Consider the following 21491-nt stretch of genomic DNA (forward strand, 5'->3'; position numbering starts at 1 on the left):
AGATGGAACCCCCTGCTGACATGCAGCTGGTTAGTTACGGCCTGAAGATGTTTTTGCAAGTTTAGTGAATAAGTTATTAGAGAGAGAGGGGGGACACAAAGTGATCCTGGACGCACAGTAAAGGTCCTCGATTTACAAGCCTTCATTTAGTGACCGACGTTACTACGGTGCTGAAAAAAGTGACATTACTGTTTTTCACACTTGTTAGCAACTGGCAAGAAAGGTCCTAAAATTTTTGGCTCCGTTGTGGCCGTAAGTCGAGGACTCCCTGTGTTATCTTTGAACTACAATGCCTATAATTTGACTAATAATTTTGCCAGATTTATTCAGAATATTGGTAATCCTCGACTTACAACCACAATTGACCCTAACATTTCTGTTGCTAAGAGAGACATTTGTTAAGGGAGTTTTGCTCCAATTTTACAACTTTTCTTGTCGCCTTTGTTAACCAAATCGCCGCAATTGTTAAATTAAGTCAACCCGACGTTAAGTGAATCTGGCTTCCCCATTGACTTTGCTTGCCAGACGGTCGCAAGAGCGGATCGCGTGACCCCCCGGGGGGAACGCCGCGACCGTCGTAAACATGAGCAGGTTGCCAAGCGTCTGAATTCTGATCACGTGACCACGGGGGAAGTTGCAACGGTCGTAAGTGAAAAATGGTCATAAGTTGCTTTTTTTCCAGCGCGAGTAGTAACTTCCAACGGTCGCTGAACAAGTGCTTGTAAGTCGAGGACCACCTGTAATCTGCCGATGTGGCAGAGATCGAATCAAAGCTTTATCGGAGTTTGTTGATAGGTTTCTCACGGTCTCTGAAGCTGCTGAACCTCCGGTTAACCGTGAAAATTCTTGTGTTTGAAAAATCTCCGTAGTAGTCCCTCCGCCGTCTCCTCCACACTGAGTTAATTGTGAGAGTCCATTGACAATCTACTCAGGAGGCCTTGGGTAAAATTTACAGGAGGTCAGCAGTGAGTTAATAGAGTTTCGGCCGCGGTGGCAAAGAGCCAAAAACGGCACCACAATTCAGATGAAGCGGCACGGCGAGAGGCCTGCAAGATTTGCAACCGTTTGCAGCTTTGAAGGGCCGCTGAGCCGGGTAGCAGCGGGAAGTGGCTTGACCGGCTGTATTGATTTTTATGATTTATTTGTGTCCCGACTTTTATTTTTATTTTTTACAAATAGCTCAAGGCGGTGAACATACCCAATGCAACATCCTCCTCCGATTTTCTCCACAACAACAACCTTGCGAGGTGGGCTGGCCTGAGAGAGAGAGAGAGAGAGAGAGAGAGATGGAGGGAGTTGCCCAAAGTCATCCAGCTGGTTTTCATGCCTAAGGCGGGACTAGAACTCACCGTCTCCTGGTGATTGATCCAAAGCCACCCAGCCGGGTTTCATCCTAAGGTGGGAATACAATTGCCAGCCTCCTGGTTTTTGCCACCAAGTCTCCCCGTCAGCTTTCGTGTCTAAGGCAGGACTTGAACTCACCATCCCCTGGTGATTGGCTCAAAGTCACCCAGCTGACTTTCATAGTTAAGGCAGAACTAGAACTCAGAGTCTCCTGGTTCATTGGCCCAAAGTCACCCAACTGACACTCACACCTAAGGCGGGACTAGAACTCACTGTCTCCTGGTGATTGGTCCAAAGTCACCCAGCCGGCTTTTACCTCTCGGGCGAGACTTGAACTCACCATCTCCTGGTGATGGGCTCAAAAGTCACCTCGCTGACTTTCACAGTTAAGGTGGGACTAGAACTCCCAGCCTCCTAGCTTTACCATTAAAACAAGCTGGTTCTCTTTTGCTCCCTTTGGCTGGCTTTCGTGTCCGTCTGGGGGGCGGGAAATTGGTTGGAGACCCTGGTTCGAAACCCCCCCCACGATGTTCCCAAAAAGGCCACTTGCGGCTTTGCAAAGCTACATGGCTGAGGCTGAGCCAAACTCATCCAGCTGCTTTATTTTCCTTGATTCTCCCCCCCCCCCACTTTCGGTAGTCTGGTGTCTTTGAGGCGCCTTCTCTCCTGAGGCTCTCCGATCCACCCCGGAGCCATCTTTGCTTCTACCGGGATCTGCCAGTCCCGCAAAAATCCGGGTTCCTGCTCCCATGTCGTTCAGCGCCACCATCTTGTTCTCCCCGTCCCACGGGAAAGAAGCCAAATGCTGCTGTGGCACTTGCAAGCAGGAGCCGGGGGGTCCCGCCACGGCCCCGCCACCCCTGCCCCCATCGTCCCCTCCGTGCACCCCCATCACCATCACGGGCACAGGGCTGACAGTCCAGTCCTCGGAGCAGATGCTCCACCTCATCTACCAGCGGGTTGAAAAGGCGGTCAGCTTAGCCGAGCTGGCGCTGAGCTTGGCCAGGGCCAACAACGACGCCTTGAAACGCCTCGAGGAAGACGTGGCGGCCCTGCGACGGGCTCCCCTCGTGGCCCTCAAACCCAGCCCCGAGGAGCAGACAGTGGACGCTGAAGACGAGGAGGACCTGGAGGCCGAAGGGTTCGGGAACGGCGTCCAGGTGGTCATCGAGGAATTGAGGCAGCTGGGAGCCGCGTCGGCTGCAGCGGGCCGATCCGAAACTTTGGCCTTCTCGCCCGTATCGGCCCTCGGTGGAGTACGTAGCTTGGAATTGGGGTGGGGTGGGGTGGGTGGGCTCTGTCTCTCCCGCTCCATCAAATCCGAGCCGTAGCCCCGTCCCGCTGGTCGGGCACAGATGGCATCATGAATAGTTGATGGCGTTTCCCGCGCTCCCTGCCAAACGCTCCTCCAGAGAGTGGCGATCTGGGAGTCGCGCCAAATCTGGGCTGGAGAAGCTGCAGCGAGAGAGCTGAAAACCCTGCCAGGGTTGGCAACGTCGTCCTTAGGCCGAGCTGGAACTGGGTTTGGCGCTGCTCGGGGTAAATGAGGAGTTTGGGCTGAGCTGGCGGAGGGCTGGCAGGAAAGGAGCGTGGGAAAAGCTTCCGACAGGAGGAGGAAAACCGCCTCGCAGCCTCGGCTGCTCATTTGGGCCTGGCACGATTCCCCTGCACTGAGGGGCGATGAGGAGAGGCTTTCCTTTCCACATGGGCGTTCAGAGCATTGTAGATTTTGCCTTCCTAGTCCTCGACTTACGACTGGGAGAATTCCTGCTGCTCACCAGGAGGCGGTTGGGCCCCATGTGATGACCTCCAGTTTCACAGGTAGTTAAGCGAATCGCTGCATCTTGTTAAGTGAATCGTGGTCATTAAGCGAACCCGGATTCCCCTGCTGATTTTACTTGCCGGAAGCCCTCTGGGATGGTTACTAACGGCGATCGCGAATGACCCCGGGGTGTTGCGACCGTCGTAAACACCCACCCGGTTGCCAAGTGTCCATATTTTTTATCATGTTACCACGAGGATGCTATAACAGTCATAAGTGTGGAGACCGGTCATGAATCATTTTTTTCAGTGCCTCTGCATCTTCAAACAGGCACTTAGCAAACGGTCATAAGTCGAGGACTATCGCTAAAGTTCCAACGAATCTCCTTATTTATGCACGTACGTAGGAAGACTGCAGAGGAGTAGAGTTTTCAAGGCTAGAGTGGCATGAAAAGTACGTTTCAAGGAATTGGGGGGGCTGCTTGCTGCCCCTCCTCTCAAAGTGCTAAAGCAGAGAGGGTTGGAAATTGGAACACAGGTAGTCCTCGACTTACAACAATTCATTTAGTGTCCGTTCAAAGTTACAACGGCACTGAAAAAACCCAACTTAGGACCAGTTTTCCCGCACTTAGAACCGTTGTCGCATTCCCCCACCTTCACACGCTGAAAATTCTGACCCTTGGTTCCTATTTATGACATTTGCAGCGTCTCAGAGTCACACGATTTCCCCCATTTGCGACTTTCCGGCTAGTCAAGTCAATGGGGAAAGCCGGATTCACTTAACAACCGCGTTCCTAACTTAACAACTGTGGCAAGCAAAGTCGTACAATGGGACAAAGTTCCCCGAACAACTCTTTGCCTAGCGACGACAATTTTGGTCTCGGTATTTGTGCGCTTTCAATGGATTCGTACATCAACTGTCTCGCTTAGCGATGAAAATTTGGGGGGGGCTTAATTTGCTCTGTCATTGCCAAAATCGTGTTCAGTATCACAATGGGGGGCCGTTGTGGTCGTAAGCCGAGGACTACCAGCAAAGGGGACTCCCGTTTGTGCGGGATGTGTGTAATTCTTCCTCTCCCACCAGGTAGCCGAGGAATGTCCTACAGGAGACGCCCCAGTACCGCCGGTGTATGTTCCTCCCTCCTCCCCCACCCCACCGATGGCCCATCAGCCACTTCTGCAACCTCTGAATGACTCCCTCTCTTGTCCAGAGGGGTCCCCCACCAGCGCGACCCACGAGGAGACCCCGAACGGCGAACCCCATTTCTCTGTAGGCTTCAGCAGTCTCCCTTGCAGGAGCAGAAGCATCGGGCAGAAGAACGCCAGGCGCAAACGGGATCTGGTCTTGTCCGTGAGTTGACTTCCCTTCCTACCACTTTACAAGGCCTTGGTAAGGCCACACTTGGAATACGGCGTCCAGTTTTGCTCACCACGATGTAAAAAAAGATGTTGAGACTCTAGAAAGAGTGCAGAGAAGAGCAAGAAAGAGGATCAGGGGACCGGAGGCTAAAACATACGAAGAACAGTTGCAGGAATTGGGGATGTCTAATTTAATGAAGAGAAGGACGAGGGGGGACAGGATAGCAGTGGTCCAATATCTCAGGGGCTGCCCCAAAGTAGAAGGAGTCAAGCTATTCTCCAAAGCGCCCGAAGGCAGGACAAGAAGCAATGGACGGAAATTAATCAAGGAGAGAAGCAACCTAGAACTAAGGAGAAATTTCCTAACAGTTAGAACAATTAACCAGTGGAACGACTAGCCACCAGAAGGTGTGAATGCTCCAACACTGGAGGTTTTTAAGAAGAAACTGGATAACCATTTATCTGAAATGGTACAGTTTCCTGCCTGAGCAGGGGGGGTTGGACTAGATGACCTCCAAGGTCCCTTCCAACTCTGTAATTCTCTTCTAACCCAACAGCACGTGCCAGATTTGAAAGGAGTCTTCACTTTGCTCCGTGGTGGGAGAGCGAAGAAGAGCAGGGTAGACTTGAAAAAGACGACCTCCCCTCATAGAACGATAGTTCTGGCTTGGAAGAAATCAAGGAGAAACCCCACGATTATTATAATAATTATAATTATTATTATTATTACGGCCGAGCTTGTGACCCACAATACACCCGCCGTTCGGAAGGCTTGTTGTCTGAATCGTGTTTTTCATCACCCGGGACCGAGTTTGGCTGAATTTCGCCTTCTTCTCTTTTCCCCTTTATAGAAATTGGTCCACAACGTTCACAACCACGTCGGCAACGAAAAGCGGTTTGATGGCGCGGAAAGGTGAGCTGTTGTGTGAGAGACAAATAAAATCAATAAGGCTTTGCTAATTACAGGCAGTCCTCGACTTAACGGCCGTTCGTTTAGTGACCGAAGTTACCACGGCACTGGAAAAAAAGTGACTTAGGACCAGTTTTTCACACTTAACGACCGTTGCAGCATCCCCGTGGTCACGGGATCAAAATTCAGCCACGGGGCTACGAGTTCAGATTTATGACGGTTGCTATCCCCTTTTTGTGACCTTCTGACAAGCAAAGTCAATAGGGAAGTTAAGATTCGCTTAAGAACTGCGTTTCTAATGTGATTCGCTTAACAACCGGGGCAAAAAAACCAGTGGTGGGATTCAAATACGTGAACAACCAGTTCTCTGTGCGAATGCCGCTTCCGGAAGTCCGTTCTGGCCCTGGGCAACAAAAAAATTAGCTATCGGTTCTGCCAAACTGGTGCGAACTGGCTGAATCCCACCACTGGGCAAAACTCACAATTGTCTCACTTAGCGACAGAAATTTTGGGCTCAGCTGTGGGTGTATGTCGAGGACTAACCTGTACGTCTTTACCGTCTTGGGATTTCACTTTCCTGTCAAAGAAAGCTATCGTGAGCTTTGGAACAAAGCGATCAGCAGACGGTGTGGTGTTTTCTATCACTTTGTGCAGCCCAAGGGTGTTTCGGTTGTTGTCTAATGCACAAAGCCGGCAAAGATTTTTCTTCCATTTATCCGGCTGCCTTGCTTCCGAGAAAAAAGTGGATCCCATTATCCGTTGTTATCAGCAGCGTCTGATTTATAGATTAGGTGCAAAGCATTTTATCAACGGTGAGCAGTGCTTTGCTGTGAAAAATGGAAAACTGTACCGGTAAGTCCTCAACGTATGACCGCAAAAATTTCAAATTGCTAAGCAAGAGAGTTAAGTGAGTTTTGCCTCCTTTTTACCATCTGGCTGGCTGCAGCTGTTAAGTGGATCCCTGCAAGTTCAGTTAGTAAACACGGTTGTTAAGTGGATCCGGCTTTCCCCCATTGTCTTTGCTCGTCGGAAGGTCGCAAAAGGGGATCACACGACCTCGGGACAACCGCAACCGTCGTAAATATGAGTCAGTTGCCAAGCGTCCAAATTTTGATCACGGGACCCTGGGGATGCTGCAACGGTCATAAGCGTGAAAAAATGGCCATAAGGTCTGTCTTTTCCCCAGGCATTGTGACAACAATACTGGTCTTTTAGTGACATTCTTGTGAATGCTCCAACACCGGAGGTTTTTAAGAAGAGACTGGACAACCATTTGTCTGAAATTATCTAGGTTTTCTTGCCTGAGCAGGGGGTTGGACTAGATGACCCCCCCGAGGTCCCTTCGAACTATTATTGTTATTGTTATTATGATTATGATTTTATGCTAATTTTTTACTTCAGTTTTTGAAGTCTGCTAGGCCAGGTGTAGGCAACCTTGGCTCTTTTATGACTCGTGGACTTCAACTCCCAGAATTCCTGAGCCATCATGGCTCAGCTTGGAAACCTCTCCCTTTTCCCTCAGTGTGGCCGCTTCAGGAATTCTGGGAGTTGAAGTCCACGAGTCATGAAAGGGCCATAGATCCCCCATGCTGGCTCAGGAATTCTGGGAGTTGAAGTCCACGAGTCATAAAAGAGCCAAGGTTGCCTTGCCCTGCAGCTAGGCTATTTACTCCGTTCCTTCTTTTGCAGTATTAAATCAACCTGGAATATTTCCGTGGTGAAGTTTTTGCTGGAAAAACTCAGACACGAATTGGTTTCCAATCACCATAATTATACAGATAAGGAACTTAAAGGTGAGCTGGGTTGGGGTTTTTTTTGTTTTTATTTATTTATTTTGATTTTTTTTCTCCCCACCCCATTCGGTTTCCAGGTTTCGCCACTCGAACCTACAGGTAGTCCTCAGCTTAACCACGCTTCGTTTAGTGACTGTTTGGAGTTACAACAGCGCTGGGGGAAAAAGTGACTTATGACCGTTTTTCACTTGACGAACGGTACATGTGGTCAAAATTCAGTGGTTTGGGCCACTGTTTTCGTATTTGTGACGGTTGCAGCGTCCCGGGGTTACGTGATCCCCTTTTGCGACCTCGGGACAATGGGGAAACCAGTGTCTTCGTTTAATAACTATGGCAAGACAGGTCGTAAAATGGATCAAAACTCACTTAACAAATCTCTCGCTTAGTAACAAGAGAAATTTTGGTCATAAGTCAAGGACTACCTGCATTCCAAATTCATCCCCCCCCTCTTCCCCGCCCCACCCAAATCATTATATTCCTCTTCCGTCGCTAAACAGAACATTTTTTTCCTTCGGCTTTAGAAATAGCTTCTGGTATTTATTCCAGAACTGATGGATGATATTTGAAATGTTGAATTGTGTAAACGGAGAGATATCTTTATAGCAGCCTTTGGCGATCTAGAGTGACCCAAATTCTGGCGTTCTGGGTTGCCGACTTGTGTACACTTGTGCACAGACACGCTTTCTTCTTTTAGGTGCTTGTGTGGCCTACTTTTTGACCAAGCGCCGCGAATATCGGAATTCTCTCAATCCTTTCAAAGGGCTTAAGGAGAAAGAGGAGAAGAAATTACGCAGCCGGCGGTATCGGGTAAGGCTCGGCAATTCCGTACGTTGTGGGTCTGTCTAATCTGACAAAAAGAAGGACCAGGGCAGACGCGATAATAGCTTTCCAATATTTGAGGGGCTACCCCAAAGAAGAGTGTGTGTGTGTGGGGGGGGGGGTCAACCTATTCTCCAAAGCACCTGAAAGCAGGACAAGAAGCAACGGGTGGAAACTAACCAAGGAGAGAAGCAACTTGGAATTAAGGAGGAATTTCCTGACGGTGAGAATAATTAATCAGTGGAACGGCTTGCCACCGGAAGTTGTGGGTGCTACATCACGGGAGGTTTTCGAGAAGAAATTGAACAGCCATTTTTTCTGAAATGGAATAGGGTCTCTTGCTTGAGCAGAGGGTTGGACTAGAAGACCTCCCAGGTCCCTTCCAACTCTGTTATTCTATTAGTCTAACAAAGAGAAGGACTAGGGGTGACATAATAGCAGTCTTTCAGTATTTGGGGGCTGCTACAAAGAAGAGTTGGGGGATCAACCTCTTCTCCAAAGCACCTGAAGGCAGGACAAGAAACAACGGATGGAAACTAACCAAAGAGAGAAGCAACCTAGAACTAAATTTCCTGACAGTGAGAACAATTAGCCAATGGAACAGCTTGCCACCAGAGGTTGCGGGTGCTCCAACACTGGCGGTTTTTACGAGAGATTGGACAACCATTTCTCTTAAAAGGTATTTGCGGCCTGAGCAGGGGGTTGGACTAGAAGACCTCCGGGGTCCCTCCAATTCTTGTTATTCTGTAATTTGGTTGCAGGTGACCCGATGACTCTTATTCTGTTTATTACTTTGGGGTGGGGTGGGGTTTTGTCACGTTTTAAAAGTCAATACAAGGCTTCCAGCGATTTTATTTCACGACGTCTGCACACAAAAATTTTGAAGCTCCAATGTGGAAGAGGAAATTGCAGCAATGTTCCACTGAAATTTATGGAGAAAAAAACTATTTCCCCACCCCACCCCACCTCGAGGGTGATGGAATAATAGGGGCTTAGCCAAGAGGCAAAACACAGATGTTAAAAGCAAACGACCACCAAGGCAGCCCGATCGGTTTCCTGTGAAAATATGAAATATTTAAAAGTGCAAATGTAAAATGTTTTAAAATTTAAAATCGCTAAATGCAAGCTGATCACGGGCTTCTCCGTTGACGTAAGGGAATTCTCCTTCTAGACTCCATAAAATGTTGGTCTCTTTTTTTCCCGACTCGGCGTTAGCTGTATTTATTTCCAAATGCAAACTTCCGTTTTTTACGACCTTCCTTTAATTGTATTTACAGAAGTGCCAGTTCCATTATCTTCCAGGGCTGATATACGATCAGGCTGGCAGTCTATCAACGTTACGGGTGGGATTAAGCCTTACTGGGTTTAATTTAGATTTAAGTTGTGGTCCCCCTCAGCTTTGCAGTCGATGGCAGCGGAAATATATACAGGGGTTGTCATGTCTTCCATCATCCTGCCTTCATCTACTCTCGGGCCTGGGACTTGTTTGGCAATATTCATCTTAAAATAAACGTGGAAGGAGATTCTCCGACGTTTAGGTCATGGCTGTCCCAAAGGTGTTTTTTTTCAAGAGGCAACTGGATTGTTCCCTGTTTTTTCTCTGAAGACTTTTCGCTTCTCATCCCAGAAGCTTTCTTCAGTTCTGACTGAATGGTGGGGAAATGGAAGGATTTATACTCCTTGCAGACAGCCGGTCATTTGCATTCTTTTAGAGAACTGTTGAGGTCACCTGGAGGTTTTCACCTGTGTCCTCGGGGTCACCTGAGCGGTGCAAATGGGTATGGGGCCTTCTTGGCTGCTGGAAGTTTTCTGCCCTGGGTCTCTTTTCCCTGTTGAAAGGCCTTCAAAGAAGAAAATAGTTGCCTCCTGAAAAAGCACCTTTGGAACAACCATTACCTGGATCAGGGATAGGCAACCTTGGCTCTTTTATGAATCGTGGACTTCAACTCCCAGAATTCCTGAGCCAGCATGAGGGAAACTTTGGCCCCTTCGTGACTCGTGGACTTCAACTCCCAGAATTCCTGAGCCAGCATGAGGGAAACTTTGGCCCCTTCGTGACTCGTGGACTTCAACTCCCAGAATTCCTGAGCCAGCATGAGGGAAACTTTGGCCCCTTCATGACTCGTGGACTTCAACCCCCAGAATTCCTGAGCCAGCATGAGGGAAATTTTGCCCCCTTCGTGACTCGTGGACTTCAACTCCCAGAATTCCTGAGCCAGCCACGCTGAGGGAAAAGGGAGAGGTTTCCAAGCTGAGCCATGCTGGCTTAGGAATTCTGGGAGTTGAAGTCCACGAGTCCTAAAAGAGCCCAGGTGGCCTACCCCTGACCTGGATGATTGTGAATCTCCTTCAACATTTAGCCGTGCACTTTGGGAGGAATCCCCTTTGAACGGCGCGGGAGGATGAACGGAATTCCAGGGGGGAAAAAAATGGCAGACTACGGGAACCATTTGCACTTTGGTTTGAGTTGCAGACAACACAAACTCATCCCCGACAGCCTGCCCGTCTCTTGGACGGAAGGCTCCACACCCATTTGCACCACTCAGGGGACTCTGAGGACACAGGTAAGGCCTCTCTAAAAGAAGGCAAAGGACCAGCTACCTGCAAGGTTGCAAGAGTTGGTTGCGTGACCTCTGGGGACACGGCATCCGTCATAAATATGAGCCAAGGGGCCGAATTGTGATCATGTGACCACAGGGGATTTTGCAACAGCCATGTGAAAAAAAGGGTCACAAGTCACTTTTTTCAGTGCCGTTGTGACTTCAAACGGTCACTAAGTGGACGGTTGTAAGTCGAGGACCCACCAGTAATAGGGGTGGGGTAAAGAGGGGTTGTTATTGGCTATCTCAGCTCCATCTTCTGCAGCTTGTTGTCTCCATATAAATAAGGGGAATAGAGCGTTTCATCGTATTGCACCAGGGGACTGATCCAAATTGGCCAATATAGGTAGATCAGGGCTCTCAAAACCTGGCGACTTTTAAGACTTGTGGACTTCAACTCCCAGAATTCCATGCTGCCTGAGGGATTCTGGGAGTTGGAGTCCACGCAACTTAAAGCGGCCAAGGTTGAGAAACAGGGCCTAAACTAGGGATCTTCAAATTTGGCCCTTTGATGACTTGTGGACTTCAACTCCCAGAATTCCATGCTGCTTGAGGGATTCTGGGAGTTGTCCATGCAACTTAAAGCGGCCAAGGTTGAGAAACAGGGCCTAGACCAGGGATCTTCAAACTTAGCCCTTTGATGACTTGTGGACTTCAACTCCCAGAATTCCTCAGCCAGGCCTGGCTAAGGAATTCTGGGAGTTGAACTCCACATGTCCTCAAAGGGCCAAGTTTGAAGACCCCTGGCCTAGACGATTGAAGTTGATGGGATTTCTGCTAGTAATACCGTAATTGTTCCATCTTGCTATAATCTAGCGGATCTTCCTTAGATAATTAGCTATTCTGGATCCAGCTCATTACCGTTATCCTTGCTTTTGTGCAAACATTTCTTCTGTGTAATGAACCAGAAGAAAAAAACAAGTATATCACACAGGTTGTGATATCAATGTACATGTGGCCTCATTTTCCCCCCCCCCTCCCTTGTCTCCTCTCCCTATGGATGCCTGGAAAAGTATTTTCATCCTGGTTTAATTGGGGTTAAACAGACCAAATTCCGCAGGGTCTTCCTGCTGATTTTAGCTTTTTTGCTCAATATTCGTTTAACCCTCAGAATAGGATAATTTTGAAAAAAAAAATAATTCATCTCCCCTTTGAATCATCCATCCAGGGCCAGAAAGCAGCAGCAGACTTATAATAAATACTTGAGGAGAAAAAAAGACCATAAAAATTCCAAAATGAACTTTTTACAAGACCAGACACGATTTTAAGTTTTATGCTTTGCTTAAACTAGCGAGGTCCCCTAATCAGGAAGTGTCTCTGGGATTTTATATATATATATTTTAAAGGTTAAGGTAAAGGTCAAGGTTCCCCCGCGCATGCGTGCTAGTCGTTTCCGACTCTAGGGGCCGGTGCTCTTCTCCGTTTCAAAGCGGAAGAGCCAGCGCTTGTCCGAGGACGTCTCCGTGGTCATGTGGCCGGCATGACTAGACGCCAAAGGCGCACGGAACGCTGTTACCTTCCCACCGGAGTGGTCCCTATTTTTCTACTTGCATTTTTTTTACGTGCTTTCGAACTGCTAGGTTGGCAGAAGCTGGGACGAGTAACAGGCACTCGGCATTCGACCTGCCAAACTGCCGACCTTCTGATCGACAAGCTCAGCGTCCTAACCCACTGAGCCACCGCGTCCCTTTTAAAGGTTATCACCTCACTAAGTTATGAATTAGACGTCTAAGAGAAATAAATTCGATTTTTTTTTTCCAGAGTTCACGTGCTTAAGATGATCCAAAGGCTTCCCGGCTTCTCAAAACAAACCCCCGTAAAAACATTTTTTTCCCCCAAGCCGCAGCTCATCTTCCAGTTTGCTCCCGTGTATAGGTTGTCCTCGCCTTACAACAGTTCATTTAGCGACCATTCAAAGTTACGACGGCACTGAAAAAAGTGACTTGTGACCGTTTTGCACTCTTAACGACCGTTCCACTATCCCCCTGGTCACGTGATCAAAATTCAGACGGCTGGCAACTGGCTCGTATTTCTGACGGTTGCAATGTCCTGGGGTCACGTGATTCACTTTTGTGACCTTCCAACAAGCAAAGTGAACGGTCCGATTCACTTAACAGCCATGTTACTAACTTTAAGAACTGCAGGGATTGCTTTAACAACTGTCTGGTTGTAAATTGAGGACTGCCTGTATTTAATCTTAACGGCCCCGCCCAGGTCAGGACAGTTTATTCCCCAACGTGCACGCGAGGTCGTAAAATGAGGCAAAACTCACTTAACGACTGTCTCGCTCAGCATTTTACCATTGAGGTTGTAAACCGAGGACTCTCTGCATACAGTAAGTCCTCTGTTCTGAACCAGCCCTCTTCTGGCCTTGTAGTAAGGCAAACCCCTATTCAGAAAGAAGAGACTGGAGAGCGTCCAAGGCTAAAAGGCATCTGCCAAGATTTAATTACGCAGTTAACAAAAACACTAGAGCTTGTCTTCTCAAGCGGAAAAGTTGCTTTCAGCAACCAGCCCCTCCCCAAACACTCCTTTTATAGAGAGCTCAGGGCGTGGTCTCCCTGTGCCTCCTCCCGAGGAGTCCCACAGCCTTTCTTTGTTTGTTCCTGCTCGACTGCCTCCTGCGTCGGGCGTCCTTGAACAGGGCCAGCTGTGGGTCATCTTCCTCCGCACTCTCGGGCTCACGCAGCTGAGAAGAGGTCCCCGGCTGAGGGCTCTGCAAAGCCTCCGAACCATCATCAGCCGGTTCGTTTCCCTCCTCCCCCTCGTCTGAGTCATCCGATACATCGGACCCGGCTGTCGGACCCACAGGCTGGCCCTGAGTCACAACATCCTCAACTTAAAATGGTTCACTTAGTGACTGTTCAGTGTTACAACACCGTTGGGGAAAATACGACATATGACCATTTTTCAGACCGTTGCAGCATCCTTGTGATCAAAATTTAAAAGCTTGGAACTGATTCATATTTACAACGGTTGTAGCGTCCCGGGATCGTGTGATTCCTTTTTGAGACTTTCTGATGAGCAAAATCAATGGGGGAAGCCAGAGTCAGTTAACAGCCCCGATCCTAACCTAACAACCACAGGGACTTCTGAGCATGCCCAAGATGGCGGACGTGCTCGGCTGAGCTCCGTGCGGAGCTCCGGCAATGTGGCGACCTTGGGAGCCTCACAGGATTTTCCCCTGTGATGGACATGGATGGGAGACGAGGTGAGCTTCTGGACTATCATTTTTTGGCCCCGTGAACGCCCCGTGAACGCCCCGCGAGCCCCGCGAGCCCCGGACTCTCCGAGGTTTTTTCCATCTGAGCCCGGAAGAGTTGCTGGAGGCTCTGGAAGACGCGGAGGAGCTGAGTAGTTCCCCGTGCCATACGATCAGCTGTTTGTCGGACTGCAGGGAATTGGTGGACTTGGCAAATCTCAGCGGAGGCGGCTGGAGTGCCGGGAAGATCTAGATAGTTTTCGGAGCTCTGCTCTACGCGGCGCTGACCAGTGAATGCTGATGCCGGGGGAGTTTGAGAATTTTGAGAATTTTAAGAGCCTGATTAAGATCTTGTTGGAGCCGGGTGGAGGATTTTGGAGGCCTGCGCTCCGCCGACCAGCTGATTGTCGGCCCCTGATGGACCAGCTGATTGTCGGCCAGCTGATTGTCGGCCCCTTCCGGAGTCTGCGGATCCTGGTGATGTGTTGAAGCCTGCGGAGCCCGGGACAACTCTTTAGAGTTTGGTGGTGTTCCGGAGCGCCTTTCAGCTGCTTGGGAGAGCCGCATGCTGATTGACTAACTATGAATCGCGGCTCGGAGCAGCGTTGGCGTAGAAGTGCTCAAGTGGTGGAGATATTGCCTGGCTGGTGTCTGAGATGGCTGGCGGTGAGGAGAGTGGAGTACCGCGGCCTCTCTGGTACGGTGACCTGGCCTGGTGGGGGAATGCGGACGCTGATGCCTCGGACGCTAATGAGACATAATTTTAACCTCTGCGACGCTAGAAACTGACTAAACCATGTTTTGTGGTTCAGTTGAACTACCATGGTCTTGGTCCCCCTTCCTGGCCGATTATTACCTGGTCCTCTTTCAATATGACTTTGAATTGTAACCGGAGTTCTCCTACCATTCTGTATCTCTACAGGCTTATCTGCCCTGTTGTATTTCGCTGACTCCCTTGCTCTAATTTTCTTTTCTCTCCTCCCCTCCCCTATAATTTTGGAAGGTCCGGGGTACAACCACTGTGGGAGAGGGGTTAAGTTTTTATATCTGCTGCCTCCTAGAGGTGAGAGCTCTGGGGGGTATTGCTCCCCCGGTTTGTATGTACCAGATTGCCCCCCGGCCTTGACCGCCGTGAGAGGGCGGGATTCGATCTGTTCCGGGATTTCCCAGCTCTAGTGGCAGTGGAGCTGGGCTGGCTCTCTGGTCATTTGCCTTCAATTTATTTATTTTGAGATCCTCCCATATTGATCTGGTCTGCCTTGCCGTTTTTTGTCGGACTTGTTAAGATCATGCGTCTGACTTATTCTAGCACGACCTTATACGCTCTCAGGGGGGCCCCCCCATCCTGGGAGCGACCCGCCTTACTTTTTTCACCTCCTCTTGATGAAGGGCCCGAGTGTTGGGACCCTGAGAGATGGCTGGGCATGGGTAGGGGCCTCCGATATAAGCCAAATAGGAGGCCCCTGGTTAGTTTTTTGGTTAAATTTTTTATGAGGTTAGGGAGGGGGGTGGGAACTTCCTTTGGTTGTTCGGATATGGGGGGCAGTCCAGCAACCAGGCCAGGGCCGGGATTGATCGCGGAGGGGAGGAGCGGGGGTCGGTCGCCTCCGGGGCTCCAGAACAAGTCGTGGGAATGCCTATTCCCACGACGTTAGGGAATGGCAGCAGATGTAGGAATAGAGGGCCGTATCGAGCTCTGGGAAGGCCTCTCCGCTACTTGCAAGCGGTGAGGCGTTCCGACCCTCTTGTTCTACCCCGAGGTCCCGGGAGTGAGGACGTGCAGCCGCCTGAGCTCCGGCTGGTGTACCTGAATGCCAGGTCTGTCGTTAATAAAGCTCCTCTCGTCCGTGACTTGGTCGAGGGTGAGCAGGCGGACCTGGCTTGCATCACGGAGACTTGGTTGGGCCCAGAGGGCGGTATTCCTCTGGTTGATCTTTGCCCACCGGGTTTCCGGGTGCTGCACCGGCCTCGGGCTCAGGGCAGGGGTGGGGGAGTGGCTGTTGTTATGAGGGAGACCTTAGCTCCGCGGGAGGCCACCGTTCCGCAGGTAGTCGGGTGTGAGTCTCTCTTTTTGAGATGCGGCCCTGGTGCGCAGTTGGGCTTGCTGCTGGTGTACCTTTCGCCTAGTCACACAGCAGCAGCCCTGCCTGAGCTTCTCGATGTCCTCTCTGGGTTGGTGGTTGAGTTCCCGAAACTTATAGTTTTGGGGGACTTCAATCTACCGTCCCTGGGAGGATCATCTGAGTTGGCTCGGGAGTTCATGGCTTCCATGACGGCCATGGACCTGACGCAAGTAGTTTCAGGACCGACTCATGAGGGAGGCCACACCCTTGACCTAGTTTTCTTATCTGGTCGGTGGTTAGATGATCTTGGTGGGGGCTCCCCAACTATTATGCCCCTGTCATGGACCGATCATCATCTCCTGCGGCTGGTCTTCCGTTTTGCCACCCCCCGCCGTGGGTGTGTGGAACCAGTTAGATGGTACCGCCCCAGACGCTTAATGGATTCCGCGAGATTCCAGGCAGCGCTGGGGTCCCCACCTGCCTCCCCCACTCACAGCTCGGCAGATGCCTTAGTGGAAGCTTGGGAAAGGGCAGCCACTGAGGCTCTTGACCGAGTTGTACCCTTGCGGCCCCTGACCCGATGCAGATCCCGTCGAGCTCCATGGTTCTCCGCGGAGCTCCGGGAGATGAAGCGCCGGAGACGGGGCCTAGAGAGCGGTTGGAGGTCCAGCCGATCCGAAACCGACCGATTGCGACTAAGAACCCATATTAGGTCTTATCTCGCTGCGATAAGGGTGGCGAGGTCTAATCACTTCGCTGCCCTTATCGCGTCCGCAAATAATCGCCCGGCCGCTCTGTTTAGGGTGACTCGCTCCCTCCTTAATCAGGAGGTGAGGGAGGAACCCTTGCAGGGTCGTGCCGAGGAGTTTAACAATTATCTGTCGGACAAAATCACTCGGATTCGGACCGGTCTGGACTCTGACTGGGCAGAGTCTGGCGATCAGGACGCGGGTGGTCTTGTCGATATCACTTGGGAGGAGTTTGATTCTGTAACTCCGGAGGAAGTGGACAGGATTATGGGGAGACTGAGCTCCACCACATGTTTATTGGACCCGTGCCCTTCCTGGCTGGTTTATGCAGCCCGGGAGAGGACACGCAGCTGGTTCCAGGCAGTTATATCTGCTTCTTTGAGTGAGGGTAGCTTCCCTGCTGTCTTGAAAGAGGCGGTGGTGAGGCCCCTCCTCAAGAAGCCTGCCCTGGACCCAGCTGTATTGAACAACTTCCGTCCGGTCTCCAACCTTCGCTTTCTTGCGAAGGTTGTTGAGAGTGTGGTGGCGCATCAGCTCCCTTTGGTCCTGGATGAAGCGGATTATCTAGACCCGTACCAATCGGGTTTCAGGCCCGGGCACAGCACGGAGACGGCATTGGTCGCGCTGGTGAATGATCTCTGGAGGGCTCGGGACAGGGGTCATTCCTCTGTTCTAGTCCTATTAGACCTCTCAGCGGCTTTCGATACCATCGACCATGGTATCCTGCTGCGGCGTCTCAGGGGATTGGGAGTGGGAGGCACGGTTTTACAGTGGTTCTCCTCCTATCTCCAGGGACGCTCGCAGTCGGTGTTGACAGGGGGGCAGAGGTCGACCGCGAGGTCTCTCGTTTGTGGAGTTCCTCAGGGGTCGGTCCTCTCGCCTCTCCTGTTCAACATCTATATGAAACCGCTGGGTGAGATCATTCGTGGCTTTGGAGTTGGGTATCATCAGTACGCTGATGATACCCAGCTTTTTCTTTCTACCCCAAACCACCCCAGTGATGCCCTCACCGTGATGTCCCGTTGCCTGGAGGCGGTTCGGGTCTGGATGGGGAGGAACAGACTTCAGCTCAACCCCGACAAGACCGAGTGGCTTTGCATACCTTCATCCCGGGTTTATTCGGACATTCCACCTCTCGTTATGGGGGGCGAATTATTACCCCCCGTAGATAGGGCTCGCAACTTGGGAGTCCTCCTAGATTCACGGCTCACCCTGGAAGACCATATAGGAGCTGTGACTAGGGGGGCTTTCGCCCAGGTTCGCCTGGTGCGCCAGTTGCGGCCCTATCTAAGCCGGGATGATCTATGCACGGTCACTCACGCGCTCGTGACCTCTCGCCTAGACTACTGCAACGCTCTCTACATGGGGCTTCCCTTGAGGACCACCCGGAGGCTCCAACTGGTACAGAATGCAGCCGCGAGAGTTGTGTTGGGAGTCTCCCGATACTCCCATGTGACACCTCTGCTCCGTGAGCTGCATTGGTTGCCAGTTGTCTTCCGGGTGAGATTCAAGGTGCTAGTAATGGTATTCAAAGCCCTCCATGGCATGGGGCCGGAGTACCTCGGGGAACATCTGCTGCCGGCATCAAGCGCCCTGCGCCCTGTGCGTTCCCACAGAGAGGGTCTCCTCAGGGTGCCACCGGTCAGAGAATGTCGACTGGTGGCCCCCAGGGGGAGATCCTTCTCTGTGGGCGCCCCGGAGCTATGGAACCAGCTACCGGTTGAGCTCCGGACGGCGCCCGATCTGCGCTCCTTTCGCCGCGATCTGAAAACATACTTGTTCGATCAAGCCGGCCTGGCCTGAGGGGGGATAGGTGGGGTTTTTATCACTTTTATTGGGGTTTTTATTATGTATCAATTGTATTTTAATCGGGCATGTATTTAATTATCTTTTAATTTTTGTAAATTCTGTGTTTTATTCTTGCCCTGTACACCGCCCTGAGTCCTTCGGGAGAAGGGCGGTATAGAAATATTAATAAATTAAATTAAATTAAATTAAACGTCCCGGTCAAGAAAGGTTGCAAAATGGGGCAGAAGCTCACGTGACAATTGCTTTGCTTAGCAACAGAACTCTTAGGCTTAATTGTGGTCGTAGGCCGAGGCCTGCCTGTATATTTAATTTTAAGGGATCAGGAGGGGTTTATTCCCCAAAATGTGCAAGGCCCAGGGTAGGTGGCCAGCGGAGAGAAACTCTCCCGCAAATAAAAATTCGGGAAGCCAGCCTGCGACATGTCTGCATCCTGCTGATTTCCCAATATCGTTCAGCAAAGCCAAGATCTCACTTTGGTTTCCCAAAGGTGGAAAAAATTGAGCTGGTTGTGATCCATCGAAGCTTCCCTCGCCCATACCGCCCCCCCCCCAGCAGCAGCTGCCATGTGAGTGTGTCTTTGTATATGTGTGTGTGTGTGTGTGTGTTTGATGCCATTGGCCTTAGCAAAGGGGAGTTGCAGGCCTGTCGAAGGGACCCGCCAGCTTCCAACTCTCCCTTGGCTGCCAAGAAGGGTTTGCATTATTCACGGCCATCCGATCCATGAAGCCTGCGTTCTGCCTCTTTGCCAAATCCACCTGCCAAATGTGGGGCAGGGGACCCAGCCTTGCACGCACGCAAAGAACAGCAGAAAATACGGGTGGTCCTCAACGTCCCATCGTTCGTTCAATGACCGAAGTTACAAAACGTGACTTTAACGACTGTTGTCACCGTTAGGATGTCAAGGAGGAAACTTTGGCAGCTACGTGCCTCTGCGTTTCAACCTGCCTTTAGATTTAAGGGGGAGGGGAGGTATTACTTTCAAGGGGATCAGATGGAGAAACGAAACTCCTACGAATGGGCTGAAGACCGCGAAAGCCTGAAACCTTTTCAAGGACACCAGAACAGGTGTGGATTGGAAGCAGACGGTTCCTATAACAAAGTGAACTTGTGCGTACGGCCTGCGTGTAAGACATTGGGTAGTTTGGCTGGGAAAATTATTGCTTCGGTCTACGAATTGGTGTTGGGAACCTCAGAGTTAGCTGTGCTTCGACATAACCGCGCAGTGTATTCAGTAAACGTAGGTAAGTTTTTCAGAGACGGAAGTTTTGTTTGCACTCTTGAGCTGGATGTTGACGTAGGAACTTTGCGGCATCGTCAGGATCGCGGGTTCAAAGTTCAGAGACTTGGCAACTGGCTCATATTTAGGACCTTTGCTGTGTCTTGCGGTCACGCGGTCCCCTTTTGCGGCCTTCTGACAAGCAAAATCCAGGGGGAGGCTTAACAACCAGGTTACTACCTTAGCAGCTGCCGTGATCCACGTAGCAGCTGAGGGAAGAAGGGGTAAAATGGGGAAAACTCACTTAACAAAGGACTCAGCCACAGAAATCTCGACATCAATTGTGATCGTAAGTCGAGGACAACCTGGAAAGAGGTGAGGGCCGTTGTGATAATCCAGGAAGGGCTGTTAGCATCATCTCTTTTTTTCCTCTCAAAAGATGGTTACGTTCCTCATCACACAATAACAGAGTTGGAAGGGACCCCTGGAGGTCTTCTAGTCCAACCCGCTGCTCAAGTAAAAGACCCTAGATCAGAGGTACCCAACCTTTGGGGCACCAGGGACCGGTTCCGTGGAGAGAGGTTTTTCCGCGGACCGGAGGGTGCGTAGTTTTGCCTGCTGCCTGCATCTCACAGATGGGGCTTTGCTTGTTTGTGCGGACCGGTTGCTGGCATGCCACGGCCTGGTACTGGTCCACAGACCTGGGGGGTTGGGGAGCCCTGCCCTAGATCATCTCAGACAATTTGGGTCTCAATTGTCACCATACGTCAAGGACTACCTGGCAATAGAGGAGGACAGATGGGCAGGCAACGACAGGAGCAAAGGCCGTTGCGATTGTAATCCAGGAAGAGCTAATCTCTCTCTTTTTTTTTCTTTCCAGCTTTTTGCCAACCGTTCAGGGGTGGCCCGGCTACTTGGCCCGGAAGAGCAGCTTCTGTGGCAAGGCGTAACCGAAGAGCTGATGTCGGATGAGGAAGACAGCGCCCACGAACCCGGCGTGTGGGTGGCACGGCCCCCACGCTTCCGAGCGACGCCGCTCAGCCAGCTCTGCTACCGTCTGGATGCCAACTCGAAGCACGGCTCCAAAGCCAACCGGGTGTACGGGCTGCCCTCCGAGCGCTTGCCCTCTGGGGAGGTCCAGCGTCTGCCCCCGCAGCTCTACAACCCCCACTTTCAAGAGGAAGACCCCAGAACGGGCACCCCAGCCCACCTGCCCAGCCACAAAGCTTTCGGCCCCGAGCTCAGCTCGTTTGTAGAAATCAAAGTGGAAAAGGACGAGTAAGACTGTTTCGTCTCTTTGCAAAAAAGGGCCCGCCGAATAAAACCCACGGAATGGAGGCCGGGTTGGGTGCAAAGTTTTCTTGGGTTGTCTGAATTGGAGTTGAGGAAGGAGAGGGATAGAATCAAGGTCACCGTGAAGTGCTAATACCACTTTGCAAGGCCTTGGTAAGGCCACGCTTGGAATACGGCATTCAGTTTTGGTCACCACAATGTAAAAAAAAAGATGTGAAGACTCTGGAAAGGGTGCAGAGAAGAGCAACAAAGATGATCGGGGGACTGGAGGCCAAAACATATCAGGAACGGGTGCTGGAATTGGGGATGTCTAGTTTAATGAAGAGAAGGACGAAGGGGGACATGATAGCAGCCTTCCAATATCTCAGGGGCTGCCCCAAAGAAGAGGGAGTCAAGCTATTCTCCAAAGCACCAGAAGGCAGGGCAAGAAGCAACGGACCGAAATTATTCAAGGAGAGAAGCAACCTAGAATTAAGGAGAAATTTCCTAACAGTTAGAACCTTGGTTCTTGTATGACTCGTGGACTTCAACTCCCAGAATTGGGGACCCCAATGCTAAAACATTTCTGTGTTT

At 50.8% G+C, this 21491-nt stretch overlaps 1 protein-coding gene across 2 annotated transcripts; it reads left to right on the forward strand.

Annotated features, from left to right (window-relative positions):
* Nucleotides 1–1754: 1754 nt before the first annotated feature.
* On the forward strand, nucleotides 1755–20968 carry LOC310648329 (uncharacterized protein C14orf93). Of its 2 annotated transcripts, XM_083376085.1 has the most exons (7): nucleotides 1755–2600; nucleotides 4190–4456; nucleotides 5316–5377; nucleotides 7064–7167; nucleotides 7862–7974; nucleotides 9264–9329; nucleotides 20506–20968. In XM_083376085.1, exons 1-7 carry the CDS (start codon nucleotides 2094–2096, stop codon nucleotides 20905–20907), a joined length of 1521 nt encoding a protein of 506 aa, XP_083232211.1. In that variant the 5' UTR covers nucleotides 1755–2093; the 3' UTR covers nucleotides 20908–20968. The 2 variants fall into 2 exon arrangements, with proteins under 2 accessions (XP_083232211.1, XP_083232212.1); XM_083376086.1 differs by lacking the exon at nucleotides 9264–9329 and having other exon boundaries at nucleotides 1763–2600.
* The last annotated feature ends 523 nt before the right edge of the window (nucleotides 20969–21491 follow it).

The sequence above is a fragment of the Vipera ursinii genome, assembly GCF_947247035.1.
Source record: "Vipera ursinii genome assembly, chromosome: Z".
Taxonomy (NCBI): Eukaryota; Metazoa; Chordata; class Lepidosauria; order Squamata; family Viperidae; genus Vipera; species Vipera ursinii.

Coding starts and splice junctions, on each gene's coding strand:
- LOC310648329 (XM_083376085.1), top strand. CDS start 2,094: ATGTCGTTCAGCGCCACCATCTTGTTCTCCCCGTCCCACGGGAAAGAA. Junction 2,601..4,189: donor CCGTATCGGCCCTCGGTGGA/GTACGTAGCTTG, acceptor CTCTCCCACCAG/GTAGCCGAGGAATGTCCTAC. Junction 7,975..9,263: donor TACGCAGCCGGCGGTATCGG/GTAAGGCTCGGC, acceptor TTGTATTTACAG/AAGTGCCAGTTCCATTATCT.